Raw genomic sequence first — 18,040 nt, forward strand, 5'->3', positions numbered from 1 at the left:
GTAATGAACTGAATACCATAAGCTTCTTTTTCAGTAAACAGAGGAGTGTTTTCACTTAGACACACACAGTGCTGTTGATGGAAGCACCCACATGGACAGATTGACACCTGGTTTACACTAGGAAATTAGGTCTGTAGAACTACCTTGCACAGGGGTGTGAAAAATCCACCCTCCTGAGCAACACAGTTAAACCAACCTAACACCTGGCATAGACAGCAATAGGTCATTTTCCCCCTCAACCTAGTTACCACCTCTGAGGAAGGTGGAGAACCCACACTGATGGAAGAACCCCTCCTGTTGGCACAGGTAGTGTCTTCACTGAAGTGTTGCAGCAGTGCTGCTGTAGCAATTTGTGTAGCCAAAACCTAAGAGGTGGTTGTCTTCCCCTCTCTCCCCCTCGCCCACCCACCCACTGTTTTCCTACTCCTTATTATCCATAAAGTCCACACAAACAAAACTGCAACAAACTTTGAAACAAAGAATGTGTCTCCAGAGTACAGTTAGCTCAAATTAGCACACTCAGATTAGGGGAATTGTGGTTACTCTCACTTGAGTTATGTTAGCTTCATTTCCAAACAACATGAGTTACACACAGTGATTTGATTAGCAGCACAGAATCACTGGACTATTGTCTGATGACATGTTGTAACTCAAGTTATTGCATCCCCACTGCATTCCTAGCTCAAGCTTCAGCAGCACTGAGCTTTGCTGGCTAGCTACCTTGAGCTTAAAGCAGTTTTCTTGAACTATAGATTTGTGTGTGGGGAAAGGAGTCAAGTTAGGGGTAATATTTGACTTATAACTTGATCTCACTGTGCTGTGAAGACACACCCTGTGACAATGCAAAAAACTGCAATGTACACAAGGTCTAGACATTAACAGAAGTATCAGGTAACAGCAAAGAATAAACATGAAATCCACAGACAAACCAGGACCAATGAAAATTAATATACGCAAAGAGACGTTCTCCACTCCAACATGAGTTTCACCCACCTTGGAAAGATTACATGTACAGTGACAGCAGTAGTACATAGCACACTTCCAACAACCATAAAAATATGAATGATGAGAAAATTTACATTCTAACACAATGAAAGGCTAGTAACATTACAAAGTTTGGTTCTTGGCTAATTTATGATATAGTTTGTACAAAATGGATGTGAAAGAACCATCTTAAGCCATCTAAGTCTTCTGCTTAAGTATTGGGATAAGCTTTTTTTTTTTTTTTTTAAATGAAGCTTCCTTTCACTTAAAGAAACTTGAGTATTGTTGTGGAGAGTTTAGATTTGTTCATATAAATCAAATATGGTAGGCTCTAGCTGCCGTAGTAGTTGCTAAAAACACAATCAAAAGAAACCCAATTACACCAATATCTTCATTATTAGTAACTAAAAACAGTATTTCCTTATAACCTGCCAGATGTCAGCTTTCCAATGCATATCACACAAATAGGCCTTGCATGTTTCAAACACTATACTTCTATTAATTAATTTGTTGTAGGAAAGCCATACTAACAATCTACCCAGAAAATGTACAGGAGTTCATGCCCATTAGCTTATTAGTCAACATTACAGTTAATACTAGTTACAGATGTCTTGACAACTGGATCTAGAGTTGGATATATTCAGTCCAAAGAATTTGTCTTCTTAACAAAAGAGCAGGGTAGTAAATGCTGTCGGTTTACCAATTATCCAGTTACTTCAGTTTAAGAAAAAGAAGAAGTGGAACTGGGTAGTTTTTCCATGTAAAAAAACTTACTACTTGATCTAGCAACACAGATAGGCTGTAATCCCATTTTCTAGTGCTGTCACACTCTGGAGGATGCAACACAGGTATAAATCATCACACTAAGGATCAAACTACTGTACAAAACCAATTAACTTAACAGTAAGTGTCACTGAATCATAAACTTACCGCCCACCTGATTCTGCAACACAATTATTCAGTTCACCCGAGTACAAGTCATCAGCAAAATTCTTGCAATAAGCTATCAAATCTCTTTCTCTAGGACACTAATAATATATCAAGTCACTCCATTCTACTGTACATTTGTCTCTCTGGCAAAGATTTTTACATATAAAACCAGCAGCAAATCGCTTTCTACCTTCTGTCTCTGTGTAATTAGCACTATTAATCCCATGCTATCCAAGTCCCTCGGCATGGCACTGATTTGATTTTAATCTATGCTGAGGTGTCTTCCTCCACTCCCCAGCAAGCCATTCAGATCAGATCTTGGCAAACTCCTAGGTCAGAGCTAAAGTTCTGCTGCAGAAATAGCAGTCTCACTACACTGATAGAAATGTGTTGAGACATGCAATGCCTGCCTTTTTTATATCCAAAAAAGGAAAGAAATTAGTTGCTCTTATACAGATTAATTTGCAGAACAGGGAAAGTTTTTTTCTGCATCTCTCCTACCCTGTAAACCAGTAAACAACCTCCACATAGCAATCAATAGACAAGAGACCCAAAAATAACCCCAAACATTTTACAAGCTTGACACAGTGCAGCCCTATAAGCACATTCTAATACAGTAATTCTCCTCTCAATCTCACTGCATGAGACCACACATACTGTCTTTTCAGCCCTGAATAACTGATTAGTCATGTATTTCTCTTGTCCCTTAACAGGAGTCCCATACTATTTCACTGTTTTTCATGCTTCCCACCCTGGGTAGCCAATGCTTCTCAACATGATAGCGTCCCTTACCACCCTAACACTCCCCTCTATTCACCAACTGCCACCTCTGAAGTGTAACCAACAGTCTCTATAATCTATTAGATTTTATGGCCACTATCAGACAGCACCACATAGCACAGGGAAAAGTTAAAAGGCTTTCACGCTGATGTTTTTCCACTAATTCCTGTGTTTTCCATATCCCCTTGTATCCCTGTGGACTTCAAACTAGGCCATAAGGTTCCCATGTCACCCAAAGCTACCCCATATCAGGGTATTTCTTGCCACTCAGGGACCAGCTGATGGCCACCAGCTGCTTAGAGGCACCTCCTGAGCCCAGGTAAGAGGGAGAATTCCTTGCCACTCTTACTATCACCTGCATTCACAGACAGGCAAGAAATCCCCATGCCTCTCCACACACACCTGGCCCTAGCACCTGCCCCTCCCGAGCCAGACTAGTTGAGGAGAAATTTGCAAGGGACTCGTCACTGTGGTGCTGACACAAGAGTCTGTCTCCACTGGGCAGAGCAAGACGATTCCCTACCTAGGACCACCTGCACTTCACACTCAGCCTCAGGCCAGCACCCGCCAGTTGCACCCCCCACAGCCATGCCCCCAACTCCACCTCCGCGACCCCCAGTTCCCCGCAGCCCCCGCCGGCGGCGCCACTCACCCCATGAGCCAGTCCATGGCTCCCCCGGGTGCCTCCTGCTCCGCTGCCTGCTCCGCTGCTGCGCCGCCCGCTGGGCGCGGGGCCGGGGAGGAGCCGGGGCGGGAGGCGGGCGGGCTCCTGCGTCCTGCCCGAGCTCACCACCCGCTCCGGCCTCTGGGGCTGTGCATGGGGCTCCCCGCCGGCGGGGCTGGCTCCCGCTCCCGCCCCCACCTGGCCCCTCCTCCCCCCTGCGGGCGGCTCGGCCAGGCTCACGCTCCTGCCGCCAGGCTGCGCCGGGTCCCCCTAGCCTCAGACACACTCCCAAGGAAGCCGGAAGTAAACACACAGGCCCCGCCCCCTGCTACTGCTAACCCGGAAGTGTGATACGACCCAGGGCACTAGGGGAAATGTAGTCCAGGTCTGCTAGTGCTGAGGCTGGGGGCACGTGGAGCGCCTGCTGTGCGGAGGGTGCCAGGCAGGGTGTCTCGTCTGCAACCAGAAGCCCCCGCCATCTGGACTGCTGAATAACTGTGATTCCATTTATAAGAGGGGTAGCCGTGTTAGTCTGCATTCACAAAAACAATGAGGAGTCTGGTGGCACCTTAAAAGTAACAGATTTATTTGGGCGTAAGCTTTCATGGGTAATTCACCCACGAAAGCTTATGCCCAAATAAATCGGTTAGTCTTTAAGGTGCCACTGGACTCCTCATTGTTTTTGTCGTTCCATTGGTTTCCTGTTTAATAATTGTATGGGGCCACCACTGTGATGGGGTTTTACTTTATTACCGATTTGTCCATTAGGGGATTAGTATGTCTAAGAGCTGGGTATTATTATTTATTAAATTATTTACCATCTCTTACAGGTATTTTAATTATTAATGATAGTTATAGTGTTAGTTATATTGCTAGTAGAAGGCACTGTGGCCTAGCTGCTCAAACCCAGTGCTGGGAGCTGGGACTCTTGAGTTCTGATTAGTTGCGGAGGGGTCACCTTGCCTCCTAAGAAAAGGCTAGCTGCACTTCCTGTAGAGCAGTGGTTTTCAAACTTTTTTTCTGGCACCCCAGTTGAAGAAAATTGTTGATGCCCGTGACCCAACGGAGCTGGGGATGAGGGGTTTGGGGTGTGGGAGGGAACTCTGGGCTGGGACAGGGAGTTAGGATGCAGGAGGGGGTCAGAGCTCTGGGCCGGGGGTGCAGGCTCTGGGGTGGGACTGGGGATGAAAGGTTTGGGGTTCAGGAGGGGGTTCTGGGTATGGGGGAGCTGGGGGGGCAGGAGGCAGTCTGGGCTCTGGGAAGGGGGTGCAGACTCTGGGATGGGGCCGGGGATGAGGGGTGGTGGAGGCTCAGGGCTGGAGCAGGGATTGGGGTGCAGGTTTACCTCCGATGGCTCCTGGTCAGTGGTGCAGCCAGGTGCAGAGGCAGGCTTCCCGCCTGTCCTGGCTCCGTGGATCACGCTGCAGCCCAGAAGTGTCCAGTAGGTCTGGCTCCTAGGCAGTGGCGTGCAAGCCCACAGGCACCACCCCTGAAGTTCCCATTGACCGGTTCCCAGCCAATGTGATTGCGGAGTCAGTGCTTAGTGCAGTGCAGTGCATGGAGCCTCATGGCCCCCCTGCCTACAAGCCAGACCTGCTATTGGCCATTTCCAGGGCACAGCGCGGTGTCAGAACAGGTAGGGACTACTAGTTTTTACTTGCTGGACACCAGGGTTCCTGGGTGCTGAGCAAGGGGACCTAGTGCCTTGCAGGGGACCTAGTGCCAGTACTGGGTCATGACCTGAATTTTGAAAACCACTGCTATAGAGCTGTGGCTCTCAACTTTCCAAACTACCCCTTTCAGAAGTCTAATTTGTCTTACATAAGCCAAGTTTCACCTCACTTAAAAACTACTTACAAAAATCAGACATAAAAATCAAAAGTGTCACAGCACACTATAACTCAGAAATTGCTGACTTTCTCATTTTTACCATATAATTAGAAAATAACTCATGGGAATATAAATATTGTACTTACATTTTAGTGTATAATATATAGCGCACTATAAACAAGTCGTATGAAATTTTAGTTTATACTGACTTTGCTAGTTCTTTTTATGTAGCTTGTTGTAAAACTAGGCAAAAATCTAGATTAGTTGATGTGCCCCAGGGGTACACTGACCCCGGTTGAGAACCACTGCATAGAATATGTAAGACATCCCTATTACCCGAAATTGGGCCAGCTAGTAAGCATAGGGAGGATTAATGACCCACCAGAGTTTGGCAGAAAGCAGCACATTTATTATACTGATAACTAAGCTCAAAAGAAGTGGTGTCGGGGGGGTCACACTCACACTCGTATACTCACACTCCCAGGACAGGCAAGGCACTGGAGATGTCAAGATCCTTCAAGGTAAGTGTCCCACAGCACAGCAATGGATGGTACAATGAAGGTAAGTCTTCTCGAGGCACGATGAAATGCAACGCGGTGAACTTCTGGCCAGAGGATCCAGGCGAAGGGCCTTCACGGGAGGTACAATTTTGTGAGTGCCTCCTGAGCAGATGGCCCCTTCCCCTTCTAAGTACCTGCTCTTCATGGCCTGCGACTAGAGATGGCTTGGCCGCATCTGGTTGGTCACACTCCACCTAGGGCAGTGTCCATGCATTGGGCATGTAATTGCTGCCTAATCAGAGTGCCAGACACCTTGTCTACCAGGGAGCTCTTCTGATCTTCCAGCTGCTCAAGCAGCCCATTCATCCCACGAGCATTTCAGGAGGGAGGGGGAGGGGGAAAGCCACTTCATGGACATTCAAAGGGGGAGAGGAGACAAAGGGGCAGGGGAGGGAAAGGTGGAGAGACCCTTTGAACATACAGGTTGTACAGATCACTGCAGCTCCTACAACAATCCCAAGGACCGGGGTTACATGTGCTCACAGAGAAAATGCGGTTGAGGGACTGATGAATCTATTCATTTGTTTTCCACATTTCCTATAACCAAGAAAGAAAAGTGTTTGCTCTAAATATTTATACTTGGTTTTTGAAAAATATATTGATGATGGTCCAGTGCTTACACACATGCTTATATTTAGTCATGGGCATAAGACCTTGTGTGATCAAGGCCTGCATTAATAGGCCCTGCATAATACTCAACTGCAAAAATTGTGAAGAGTTGGAGGCGTTTGCTTTTTTTAAACATCTGTCATTTAATGCAGTTGATCCATTCCAAAGGCCACAAAATTTCTCTTCAGAAGAATTTCTGTGAACTCCAGCAGGAAATAATCTCCGGCTACAGTAAATTAGCAGTAGTCAGACTAAGAATGAGTGAGCTAGGGAAAGCATCCAAACCATCCCTTCAGAACGATGACAGAATTTTAACAAAGGACTCCAAGGTACCACTAGGAGTTCTATTCCCAGCACTGCCTCTGACTTTTATGTGACCCTAAACCGATCACTAGGACTCACATTTTCAATAGTATCCATTGATTACTGGATGCTAAATTTTGGACACCTATGGCCTGATTTTCAAAGCTGCTGAGGAGAACCCACTAAATCTAGAACTGCTGTGTTCTATTCTTGGTTTTGCCATTTACTCAATGTATGATCTTAGCTGAGTTGTATAGCTTCTCTTTGCCTCAAGTCACTTTCCCCAAGTACAAAGAATATAATAATAGTTATCTAGATCACAGATGTAACAGTAGCCATTTAAGTCAGTAGACCCTGATTTTTGCCGTGTGATGGGAGTATTAAACTATTGTAATCCTGACCCATGTCAGGCTACTGGACTGACAAATAAATACTAGTCTCCTACCAGCACTCCTGCCCCATCATACATTTTATTACAAACAGGGGCATAGAACTATAGGACTGGAAGGGAATCAAGACAAGACTAAATATTATTTGGACCATCCCTGACAGGTGTTTGGCTAACCTGCACTTGGTGAAATCTTATTAATTAGTCCCTTTATGGTATAAGAGTGTATAAAAAGAAAGGTTTGTGATTAAAGCACTGGACTAGGACTCAGGCTATCTGGGTTCAATTCCTTGCTCTCCCACCAGATTTTCCTGTGTGACATTGGGCAAGTCATTCTGCCCAGATTTTTAAAGGTATTTAGATGTTCTGGCACTTAGCATTGCAAAGCCTAGCTAAGTTAGGAGTCTGAATCTCATTTTCAGAAAGGATTTAGACTTTTAAGTGCCTAAAGGTTTGAAAATGAAAATTGTCTAAAGCAGTTAGGCTTTATAAACACTGAGCACCAGAATATCTTAATACCTTTAAAAATCTGGGCTCTAGTCTCTCTGTCTCAGATCTCTGTCTGCAAAATGGAGATAGTCATGCTTCCTTACTTCAGAGGGGTGTTGAGAGACTAAAACCATTGAAGACTGGGAGGTACTTTGACACTATTGTAATGGAGCTACTCCAGTACCCTAGAGAGAATTCTCAAAACTTTCTCTAAATTATTCATTTGGGGGGTTAGGTTTCCTCTCTCCAAACCCTTAACTCATGGTGGGTCCGTCCACTAAACCAATTAATTTCCCTGGATCAGCATTAGAGATCCCAACAGAGTTGCACAGGGGGACACCAGGTTTGAAGTGGGCTGGCTCATGGTTGTTCTGCAAGCTAGTGCTTTTCCTTACTAGCTGCATCTCACGCTCCAGAATCTAATCTTTCATTTAAAACGTTGAAGAGTTTAGCCCTTCTGATTGCAAAGATAACCTTCCAAATGTAAACCAGATGAAAACAGATGCAATGATACTGCCCAAGTCTGCAGACAGCCTGGAACCATAGCTCGTAGGTATGGTAACCGCTCTGTTCATTTTAAGGAAGGTAATCATTTTGAAGCCTAATGACCACCATTCAAATGTCAACATTGTTCACTATTTAACTAACCGCATACAAAAAGAAGGATGTTAGTTTCATGGTTATTTGCGTACTCCAGGGCTGGTCCAGGCACAGTTTTTGCAGCAATTTAAAAGATTCAGGATCCTCTCCACTCGCAGAATCAGAGGGGAGGATTAAGGGTGTCTCCAGTGGTAACAAATGCTCACATGACAGATGCAATGGAAGTGCATAGTGTTAGCATAATGCTAAAAATAAGTTGCAAAGGTAAGAATACATGTCATCTTCTTAGTGGTATTTCTCCGTTAGCTGAGGAAAGAATTTGTAATAAATGTAATAATTTTTCACCAAGGGCTATATTGTGCCATCAGTTTTTAAGCAGAACACTCCATTTAAGTCAGATGGGAATCTACAGTTGACATAACCTAGATCACGGGTCAGCAATCTTTCAGAAGCAGTGTGCCGAGTCTTCATTTATTTACTCTAATTTAAGGTTTTGCGTGCTGGTAATACATTTTAACATTTTTAGAAGGTCTCTTTCTGTAAGTCTATAATATATAACTAAACTATTGTTGTATGTAAATAAGGTTTTTAAAATGTTTAAGAAGCTTCATTTAAAATTAAATTAAAATGCAGAACCCTCCCCACCCCCACCCCGGACCGGTGGCCAGGACCCGGACACTGTGAGTGCCACTGAAAATCAGCTCGTGTGCTGCCTTTGGTATGCATGCCATAGGTTGCCTACCCCTTACCTAGATCATTTACTTTGCCTAACTCCCATAATAAACCTCCTTAACGGACATTACTGCCATATTAGGTAGCATGAGAGAGACAGAAAAGACCAAAGCTCAAAGTGTATGTTGTCAGATAAACATTTTTCTTTATTGCCCTGAGTCTGTCTTTCCTGTTTCTCATTTGTAAATACTTGGCGTGGGGTAGGAAAAGTTTCCTTTCTTTCTAGTGAAATCGCATATACCTAGTATGAAGCTGGGATGGGGATTTTTTTAGAATTTGTAAAATACCAGATCAAATCATCTGTGGAAAAGAATTACGCTGTATGCAGACACTTGATCCAGTCATTATCTGCAAACATTGGAGAACAGATGTCCCTCATTTGAATGATGTTTTCTTGTTTCCCTTTGTTAAGAGTACTTTTGGCAGGATGGTTAAGGATGAATTCTATCCAATTTCACTGTGGGGTGCATTGTACCAGGAGTTGGGTGTTTAGTCATATGACACCCATTCTAATCCATAGATGACCCCTAATACAATGAGTTTGTCATGGCTGATTAGCTATTTCCTACCTGTTTGGAGCAAAGAAAATATATTGCAAATGGCAAAGGAAAATTACCAGCACAATATGAACTCAGGAATATTAACATCTATTTTATTAATCATTTATATCACATTTTGCATACATCACAGCATTAGTGTATATGTCACTATACACTATTATATATATATATAAAGGTTCCTAGGAGCCAAAATACCTAACAATAATTTTTTTCTTCATTCTATCCCTAGGCATTGGGGACTCCAGAAATACCTCTGCCAAGCAAAATGTTTCACGTTCCCATACCTGGTGAGTCTTCCCCTCACCAGCTCAGGAAAGAAGGGATGCTTCAAGGGCACAGTGTTCCCTCAATTGTTATCCCTATGTCCCTCTTCTATTTGTAAGCCCTCTTAAAAACCCAACCCATTTCTTTCATGAAAGCTTCCTACATTGATCTTCTGGGCCCTCATTATTTGGTGGCAGTAGCAACCAAATACGACAAACAAGGGAAACAGTGAGATGGTCATGTGTGGTGGAATGAGGTCTCTGCACTGACTCACACTGAACTATTGCCCTTGGTCTCTGTTAGGACCTGATATGCAAATCCTTCAGTGACAAGTCTGTGCAGAAAGTTAATAGGAGTTCCATGCATGCTGGGTTTGCGGGATCTGGACTGTAAGCTCTTTGGCTCTTGTGGTATTCAATGAACCAGGGCCGGCTCCAGGCACCAGCGCAGAAAGCAGGTGCTTGGGATGGCCAATGGAAAGGGGCGGCATGTCCGAGTCCTCAGCAGCAGATCCATCAGTCCCTCTCAGAGCGGTGCGCTAGAGCTACTGCCAAAGTGCTGCTGATCGCAGTTTTATATTTTTTTTCCTTTTCTTTTTTTCCTTCGCCACTTGGGGCGGCCCTGCAATGAACTACCATGTTTAGTGACAAGGGGATTGATTCATCGTTGTCCTAAGGTCCCCTTTTCTCCAGGCTAGCTAGGACAAAGGGGCTGCAGTGCAAGCATAAACCCTGGCCCTCCCTCAGGTAAAGAACTGCTTCTCTAGTTCTGCATCAGCTCTGCAGTAGTTTTGGGCACAGGGGACATTCTGGAATAGGCCAGAGGAGGGAAGGAGGGAGCAGATTTGAGGGAGGGAGGTGTCATAACTATAAAGAGAAGGAAACAGCTCTCTTGTGTACAATACTATAAAATTCCTCCTGCCCAGAGACACCAAAATCCTTTTACCTGTAAAGGGTTAAGAAACTCAGGTAACCTGACTGACACCTGACCCAAAGGACCAATAAGGGGACAAGATACTTTCAAATCTTGTTCGGGGGTAGGCTTTTGTTTGTGCTCTTTGTTTTGGGGGTGGTTTGCTCTTGGGACTAAGCAGGACAGGACATCAATCCATGCTCTCCAAATCTTTCTGAACCAGTCTCTCATATTTCAAACTTGTAAGTAACAACCAGGCAAGGCATGTTAGGTTTAACTTTGTTTTCTCAACTTGTAAATGTTCCTTTTTGCTAAGAGGATTTACCTCTGTTTGCTGTAGCTTTGAACCTAAGGCTAGAGGTGGTTCCTCTAGGCTCTATGACGCTGATTACCCTGTAAAGTTATTTTCCATCTTGATTTTACAGAGATGATTTTTACCTTTCTTTCTTTTAATTAAAAGTCTTCTTTTTAAGAACCTGATTGATTTTTCCTTGTTTTAAGATCCAAGGGGATTGGATCTGGACTCACCAGGAATTGGTGGGGGGAAAAAAGGGGGGGATGGTTAAATTCTCCTTGTGTTAAGATCCAAGAGGCTGGATTGGCGTTTACCAGGAACTTGATGAAGAAGTCTCTCAAGACTATCCAGGGAAGGGAGTTAGTATTTGGGGAGTAGTGACAGCAAAACCAGATATAAGCTGGTAGTTAAGCTTAGAGGTGTTCATGCAGGTCCCCACATATGTACCCTAAAGTTCAGAGTGGGGAAGGAATCTTGACAGAGGGGTAAAGGGACATGGTCAGTCCAGACCTGTGGCATGGTGGTTCTGCACCCATAGGGCTCAGAAAAGCAGAAGCACAAGTTAATACTGCCCTGAAGGCTGTTTTAGTCTAAGGTGGGGGGCCACATCTTCCCCCATAGCCCCTGAATAAAGGAGTCTGTCAGCCCACTGAATACAGCTCAGCGTGGTCAGAATTACCTTGGAATCAAAGCGCAAGTGTGAATAACAATGTTTCCTGCTTTCCTCCCCCTGTGCTTCTCACAAAATAGATTTGTACAAACAGGAGGTTGATAAAAGAGCAGATGTTTCTCATATAGAACTCTCACCTGATTTTTGTATTGGCTTTTAACTAAGCTTCTATATACTTACTGGATCAAAAAGGGTGTCATAAAGGATAAATTGCCATGATGAATTTATCAAGGTGGTAGGTTTTATAAGGCTGTGCCAGCACACTGCTTTTATTTCATTGCTCTGTATTTTATCATCATTACTGTACTTTTCACGCCACAGTGAGTGCAACAACAGGTGAACAAACATTGATTTTGCATTGCAGGCTGCTAACGAGTGGAATTGAACTTTGCCCCTTTATTTGTTGATTACATCAGGGAAGATAGGCCTGCCCCTCCTTGTGTTTGGAGCTTGCCCAAACTGCCCCGTATCCGATAACTTGACGTATGGAGGCAGAGAAAGTGGGTCAGATTCTCCAGAAGTTGAGTCATTATGAGAAAAAGATACGGCTTAAATAGATTCAGGTATTCCCTCTTCTTTCCCCAAATGGCTAGTGATGGTATTTGGGGAGCAAGGATTAGAGTAAGGGGGAGCAGAACTAAAAGCAGAGTGAGAGCTCCCCTTCCTTGTTTGAGGGAGCACTGTTCCCACGGAGACCCCTCCCTCCCCACTCTCCTGATTAGTGAGAGGAGGACTCACTAGGCAGTGAATGTGACACACTTTGCCTGGCTGCAGCATTTCCAGGGCTCCCAATGTTCCTGGCCGTGGATGGAGAATCAGTAGCATGTGAACGGTGTCTCGGGTAGTTCTCCTCTGCAAGTGCCTCCACTACATGTGCACATCAGCAGTGTCAAAGGCCCAGCACTACCTGTATGACACCTGATGGATTTGGGGATGCACAGAGAGGGGAACTGGCCACAAAGCCCTGGTTGGCTAGAGGATTTCTTGATGCCGTGCTGCCTTTCACTGAAGGAGAGAAATGACACTGCAGAGAGACAGCACAGCCCTGCCCTTGTGGGGACAGGGACTGGTTGCTAATTCTAGGATTCTGTAGTCCCATCCATCACTGTGGTATCTGAGCATGGGCTGGTTGACTTTGGGCCAATCAACTGGCACGGGGTAGGGCTGGACAGAGGAGCCATATGGCTGAGACCCAAGCACATGTTGCTGCTGCTGGAGGGAGTAGACCCAAATACAGCCTGACCCTGGAGCTTGGAGATCAGCCCAGGGGGAAAGGTCACAGGCCAGCTAAAGGAGTAGCCTAGACCCAGCAGAGGATTCCTGACCTGCAAGGGAACCGTGGTGACAGACACCAAGCAGAGTAACAGATACTGGGACTCACTGCTTCAAGCTTGCATCATGCCAAAATATTGTCCACCCCTGCAAGGCGCAAAAGGTACTGGGATTGGGGACTAAGGGTATATCTACTCTTGGAGCTGGGGTGTGATTTCCAGCTCACATAGAACTGTAGCCACAGAAGCTGTGGGCAGCTGTGAGTGGCAGCACGGGTTAGCCGTGCTGAGTACAAACCTGCCTGAACCCAGGGGGTCTGTACACAGCATGGCTAGCCTGTGTTGCGACTCACCTCTGCCCGTGCTACCCCATCCATAGCCCATGCTATTTTTAGCATACTAGCTCAATGAGAGCTAGTGCAAGTACGTCTGCACAAGCTGGGAATATCAGCCCCCACCTCCCAGCTCATAGACTAGACATAGCCTAAGAGACTTGGGGCAGACTGGCCTCTCAGTCAGGTCCGATAGTATTACTCCACATATTTAAGTTGGGTTTCAGTACATTGTACTATCTCTAAGGGCCCTCTTTGTAGTAACTGAGATTTGTCCCTGCTCAGATAATGGGATTAGTATCGTACCGGAGTGTGCATGATCTCTGGGGTAAATTCCTGCCTCTTCAAAGGCTGTGGAAAGGACTAAAGAGTTTGGGCCTTTTGAGAGGCAACAGCATGTGTCTTGGGAATTGGCGACTGCCCAGGAGTATAATTTCAGAAAAATTCTTGGGGGCGGGGGGCTGGAGAGGGAAAGTTCTGTCAGCATATAGGCCATTATATATATTATATCCTGAAAAGACGGGGTGGTGGAGCATATTGACCTATTATAAATCAGGTGGTGGAGGACAAATTAAGGTCTTTCCACTGCCTATTGCATCTCACTGTCAGGAAGGCTTTTTTTCTTAGATCCTGATTTTCCCTTTCTTAATTTCATCCCACTACCATGAGCAATATAGTCAGAGCCAGACCCTAAACTGGTGAAAATCAGCATAGTTCCATTGTATCCAATAGAGCTACACCAATTTATATCATCTGAGGTTCTGATTCTCAGATTCTGATATTCAGTAATGGAAGAAAATAAATATTTAGTAGTACATAACGATTTGATAGTTTCGGGGTCAAAGAAGATATTTTGCCATTTTCTTGAACGTGGCAGTGGTTCTTTAAATCAGCACCATCCACATACTCCTTCCCTAGGACAAAACGTCTTTGTCTGTGTGCATTATTCATGTTACGATTAAAATTCCTGCATAGCCATTTGAAAAAGGCAAGTGTATGTTGCTTGCAGTGTGGGACTGTCTGCAATTCAAAATGTGATTGTTAATCATGCTGGATATTAATAACTTCTTTTTCTAGGTGGAACATTTGATTTCTTATAAATAACCATCCTGACTGGTTGTAAACATTGATTGCTGCCTGTGATAGAAAGAGTACTATAGTCATACAATAAACCTACACTAGGGCCAAATTTTCTAAAGAGCTCAGCATGCTGGGTACTGGCCTTTTTAAAAAAACTTGGGAGCTGGGTCTTTGAAAATCTGGTCCAGGAGGTGGGTGCTGAACACCTGAAAATCTGGCACGTAGAGGTCTAATTTTCAGTGATCCATAACTTTCAATGACTTCTTCAGGATTGGTAGGTGCTCAGACCTTCTGAAAATCCGGCTCATACTACATTCAAGAACAGCAACATCTTAAAGTAAACCTCTGGAGACAACGGTCCCCAGTTTCCCAGTCAGAAGAAGAAAAAGAGTAATAGATGCTTCCTCTTTTGTAGAAGAACTTATTATTAGTGATTAAAGCAAGGATTGGTCATAAGGACCTGTGGGTTCTATTTCTGTATCAACCACTGATTGAGTAATAACCTCCCTTTGCTTCATTTTCCTCATCTGTAAACTGAGATAATATTACTGAGGTAATATTTCCCTACCTTACAGAGGTGTTGTGAGGGTGTTTGTAAAGTGCTTTCAGATTCACAGATCTAGGAGTGCCCAGTATTAGAATTATTTATGCATGTCTTACACCTGGAAAATGTGTCCTCCTACAAGAAAACTACCATATATACACATGTTCAGAAGCCGAATTTTTTTAGTAAAAAGGGGAAGCACCAGAGACAGGGGGCGGCTTATGAACAGGTAGAGAGAGGGAGAGGTAGGACTTGGCCCTAAAGACAACAAGGCTCATGTTTAGGATCCAACTTCTTAGGCCTTGTCTACACTAGAAAATGAAGTTGATTTAACTACGTTGGTCAGGGATGTGAATAATCCGCACCCCTGGGCAGCACAGTTAAACCAGCCTAAGTCCCCAGTGCTAGGTCAACAGCAGAATTCTTCTGGCAACCAAGCTACTTCCCCTTGTGGAGCTAGATGACCTACGCTGATGGGCGAATTCCTCCCATCAGCATAGGTAGTGTCTACACTAAGCACCACAGCAGTGTAGCTGGGCCACAGTAGCGTTTTAAGTGTAGACAAGCCTTTTGTCTTGTTGCTCATGCTCAGCACTGGAATACATACAATTAGCAAATGAGAATTTGTGTTAGAGCCTGAATCTGCATGATGTTAAAGGCCTCCAGCTGCCACTGATTTCAATGGGAATCAAAAGGACCACTCAGCACCCCCAGGAAGTGTTCAGGAACTTGCCCTTACATGTCTTCCCAGGAATACCACCAGCTGAATGCCACAACCCAAGAACTTTCATACCCAGGGAATAGAATTCACAGGGAACACTTGCTGCCCACCCCAGATTTGTATTTGCTCCCTGCTACTGCACCCCACAAGCTGCAGCTTCTATGATACAGTGTAACTCACTATGGTTGGCCCTGCTTAATTGTCAGCGATCATGTGTTCTTTAACCTGTCACAGCATCTATCAGGGAAAGAGAAAGGGCATATGGTAAGAAACAGAGTCTGTACATTTAAATTAAAGACAGGATATCTGCTCCTCACTGAGGGTGGGATGTGAGCCCTCATCAAGTGAAATGGAGCTGAACCTATGATTTCCCCCTCCCAGTTTTAGAGGAAGATGAAGACATTGGATTTTTTCCCAGAAAGTGTTTGCATTGTTTCACTGCTGCAACATCCCTCTCCCACATGGCAGAAACTCTCCTGGACCTCGACATAGAAGATACACCAGGTAGCAAAAGGAGCAGCTAAAGAACGTTTTATCCTTTTTTTCAAGGTCCTGAGTACTTTTAGCCAAACTAAGCCTAGGGAACTTTTGCAAAGGCAAGAAGGGCGTTCGGATATTTCCTTCCAGTAATTTGCCACTGCAAAACCCCGCAAGTAAGTTCAGATTCTTGACACTTCTCTTATAAAGTTAAAGAGACAAGATCAGTGAGGTAATATCCATTACTGGATCGGCTTCAATGGAAGATATTGAATTTAGCCATCTTATGAAGTTGAAAGACTGGTGACCCGCAGACTACCTTCCCTGTATTGATGCCAGCACCAGAACCTACAGCATAGCATCTCCTTAAGCCATGCCCTTGGGATTGGAACAGTGCTAAGCCTTTACTGAGCCACCAGTACCATCTTCTGAAGCACAGCACCTCCTGATGCCAGAACTAATCTAGAGGGATGCATGCACCAACTGCATGCCCTGAAGCATGTGGTGTTCCTTACACATCACCTTTCTCAAACTCTGTCCACATCAACCGTACTTAGCTTCTGGGCTCTGATGAGCGCACAGTGCAAGGTGATGTTGCCATAGGATCAGTCCTGCCCCTGTATGTACGAACATGTGGAAGCTGCCTATCATGTAAGAGCAGTCCCTGTACCTGCAAGCCCAAATGGAGGACTTGGATTGCCAAGCCACATGGAGATGTGTGTGATTCATGGTCCCCTGGACAGCATCTAGCCCAAGAGCTTGATTTACTGACATGCTGAGTGCCCAGAGTTCCACGTGAAGGAGCTGCATGTGCACAACTCCTCTGACTATCGGCAGCACTTAGTTAATATGTAAGAGGACAAACAAAGGGCTTGATCCCTCAAGTTGCTGGGCACCTGAATTACCACTGAAGTCAATGGGAACTGAGTGAACTCAGCACTTTCCAGGAGCATCTCACATGACTGGACCCAGTGGGATCAAATGAGGCTTCCCATGACAGTGTTAAAATATCCCCTCCACCCCCCATCCAATACAAAGAAAGCCTTGGAGAACAGGAATCTGTCTGAAATGCTCTTCATAGACAGCTTCTTTTGTAACTACATCTCACAAGACCCACTAGCCTAGAGAATAAAGAGAGTGCCATCTCTGCAGATTGGATCAGGGAAACAGGGTCTAAACTGGAACAATTCACTCTCCCTATTTCCAACCCCTCACACCTTCTTAACTAAGCATGGGTTTGACTCTACAGAGCATTCCCTTTAATTCTCTCAGCCTCCTTGCCCTATAGGATGCAAGTCAATGGCCTGCCTGCAGTGCATGTGACAGCACCATCACCATTCTCAAAATAGCCCCCAGATGACAACTCAGCACCAAGTGTGGGGGAGAGGCACAAGTTCCTGTTTGGGCTTCTGTGAGACCATGGCGCATTGAGAAGAGAAGTTATTTTAAGGCACACAAAAGATTATGCTGTGAAATTGAAGTAGGCTCTCATTGGGCTTGGAACTCATCCAGCCCTGCCCAGCAGCCATTTTAATCAGTGGCTAAACTCAATTTTCTCTCTGTCTCCTTTCCCCCGCCCCCGCCACTAGTCCTCTCAGTCCCTCTCATATTGCTATATTTTATATATATATATCAACTATTTCTTTATTTAGGAAATTTTAACAGGTTTACAAATCCTAATGTAAATATCAGAGACAAAACAATCATTACAAGAGTGAGCTTCTATATTTTTTACTTACACCATGGACAATAAAATCGATCCTGAAAATATAATAACTATTATTATTTATTTGTATTGTGGTTGTGGCTAACAGGGCTCCCATTGTGGTAGGTGCTGCACATACATGGAACAGAAAAAGACAGTCCCTTGCCCAGCAGAGTATTATCAATACAAATGGCCGAGAACATCTGAACTTGCCTGGAAAAAAGATGTTACAGTTGGTCGGAAAGCCTCATGCAGTGTGTCCTGATGCACAAATCTCTGCGTCTGGTAGTTTCTGAATTGTGCCCCATGCAAAGGAAAGGAAAGGAGCAAGAGGAAAGCT

The 18,040-nt window shown here is 44.7% G+C and overlaps 1 protein-coding gene across 4 annotated transcripts in view; it reads right to left on the reverse strand.

Moving 5' to 3' along the window:
* The window catches only part of MOB2 (MOB kinase activator 2), a 163,151-nt gene extending 159,511 nt beyond the window's left edge, over window positions 1–3,640 (reverse strand). Inside the window, exon 1 of one of the 4 annotated variants that reach the window (XM_032770800.2) lies at window positions 3,347–3,640. In XM_032770800.2, the coding sequence (XP_032626691.1) occupies window positions 3,347–3,363 (17 nt within the window). In that variant the 5' untranslated portion in view covers window positions 3,364–3,640. The remainder of the gene's footprint in view (window positions 1–3,346) is intronic. The other 3 variants (XM_032770808.2, XM_075065091.1, XM_032770830.2) reach the window with 3 other exon arrangements.
* Between the last annotated feature and the right edge of the window lie 14,400 nt (window positions 3,641–18,040).

The sequence above is a fragment of the Chelonoidis abingdonii genome, chromosome 4, assembly GCF_003597395.2.
Source record: "Chelonoidis abingdonii isolate Lonesome George chromosome 4, CheloAbing_2.0, whole genome shotgun sequence".
Lineage (NCBI taxonomy): Eukaryota > Metazoa > Chordata > Testudines > Testudinidae > Chelonoidis > Chelonoidis abingdonii.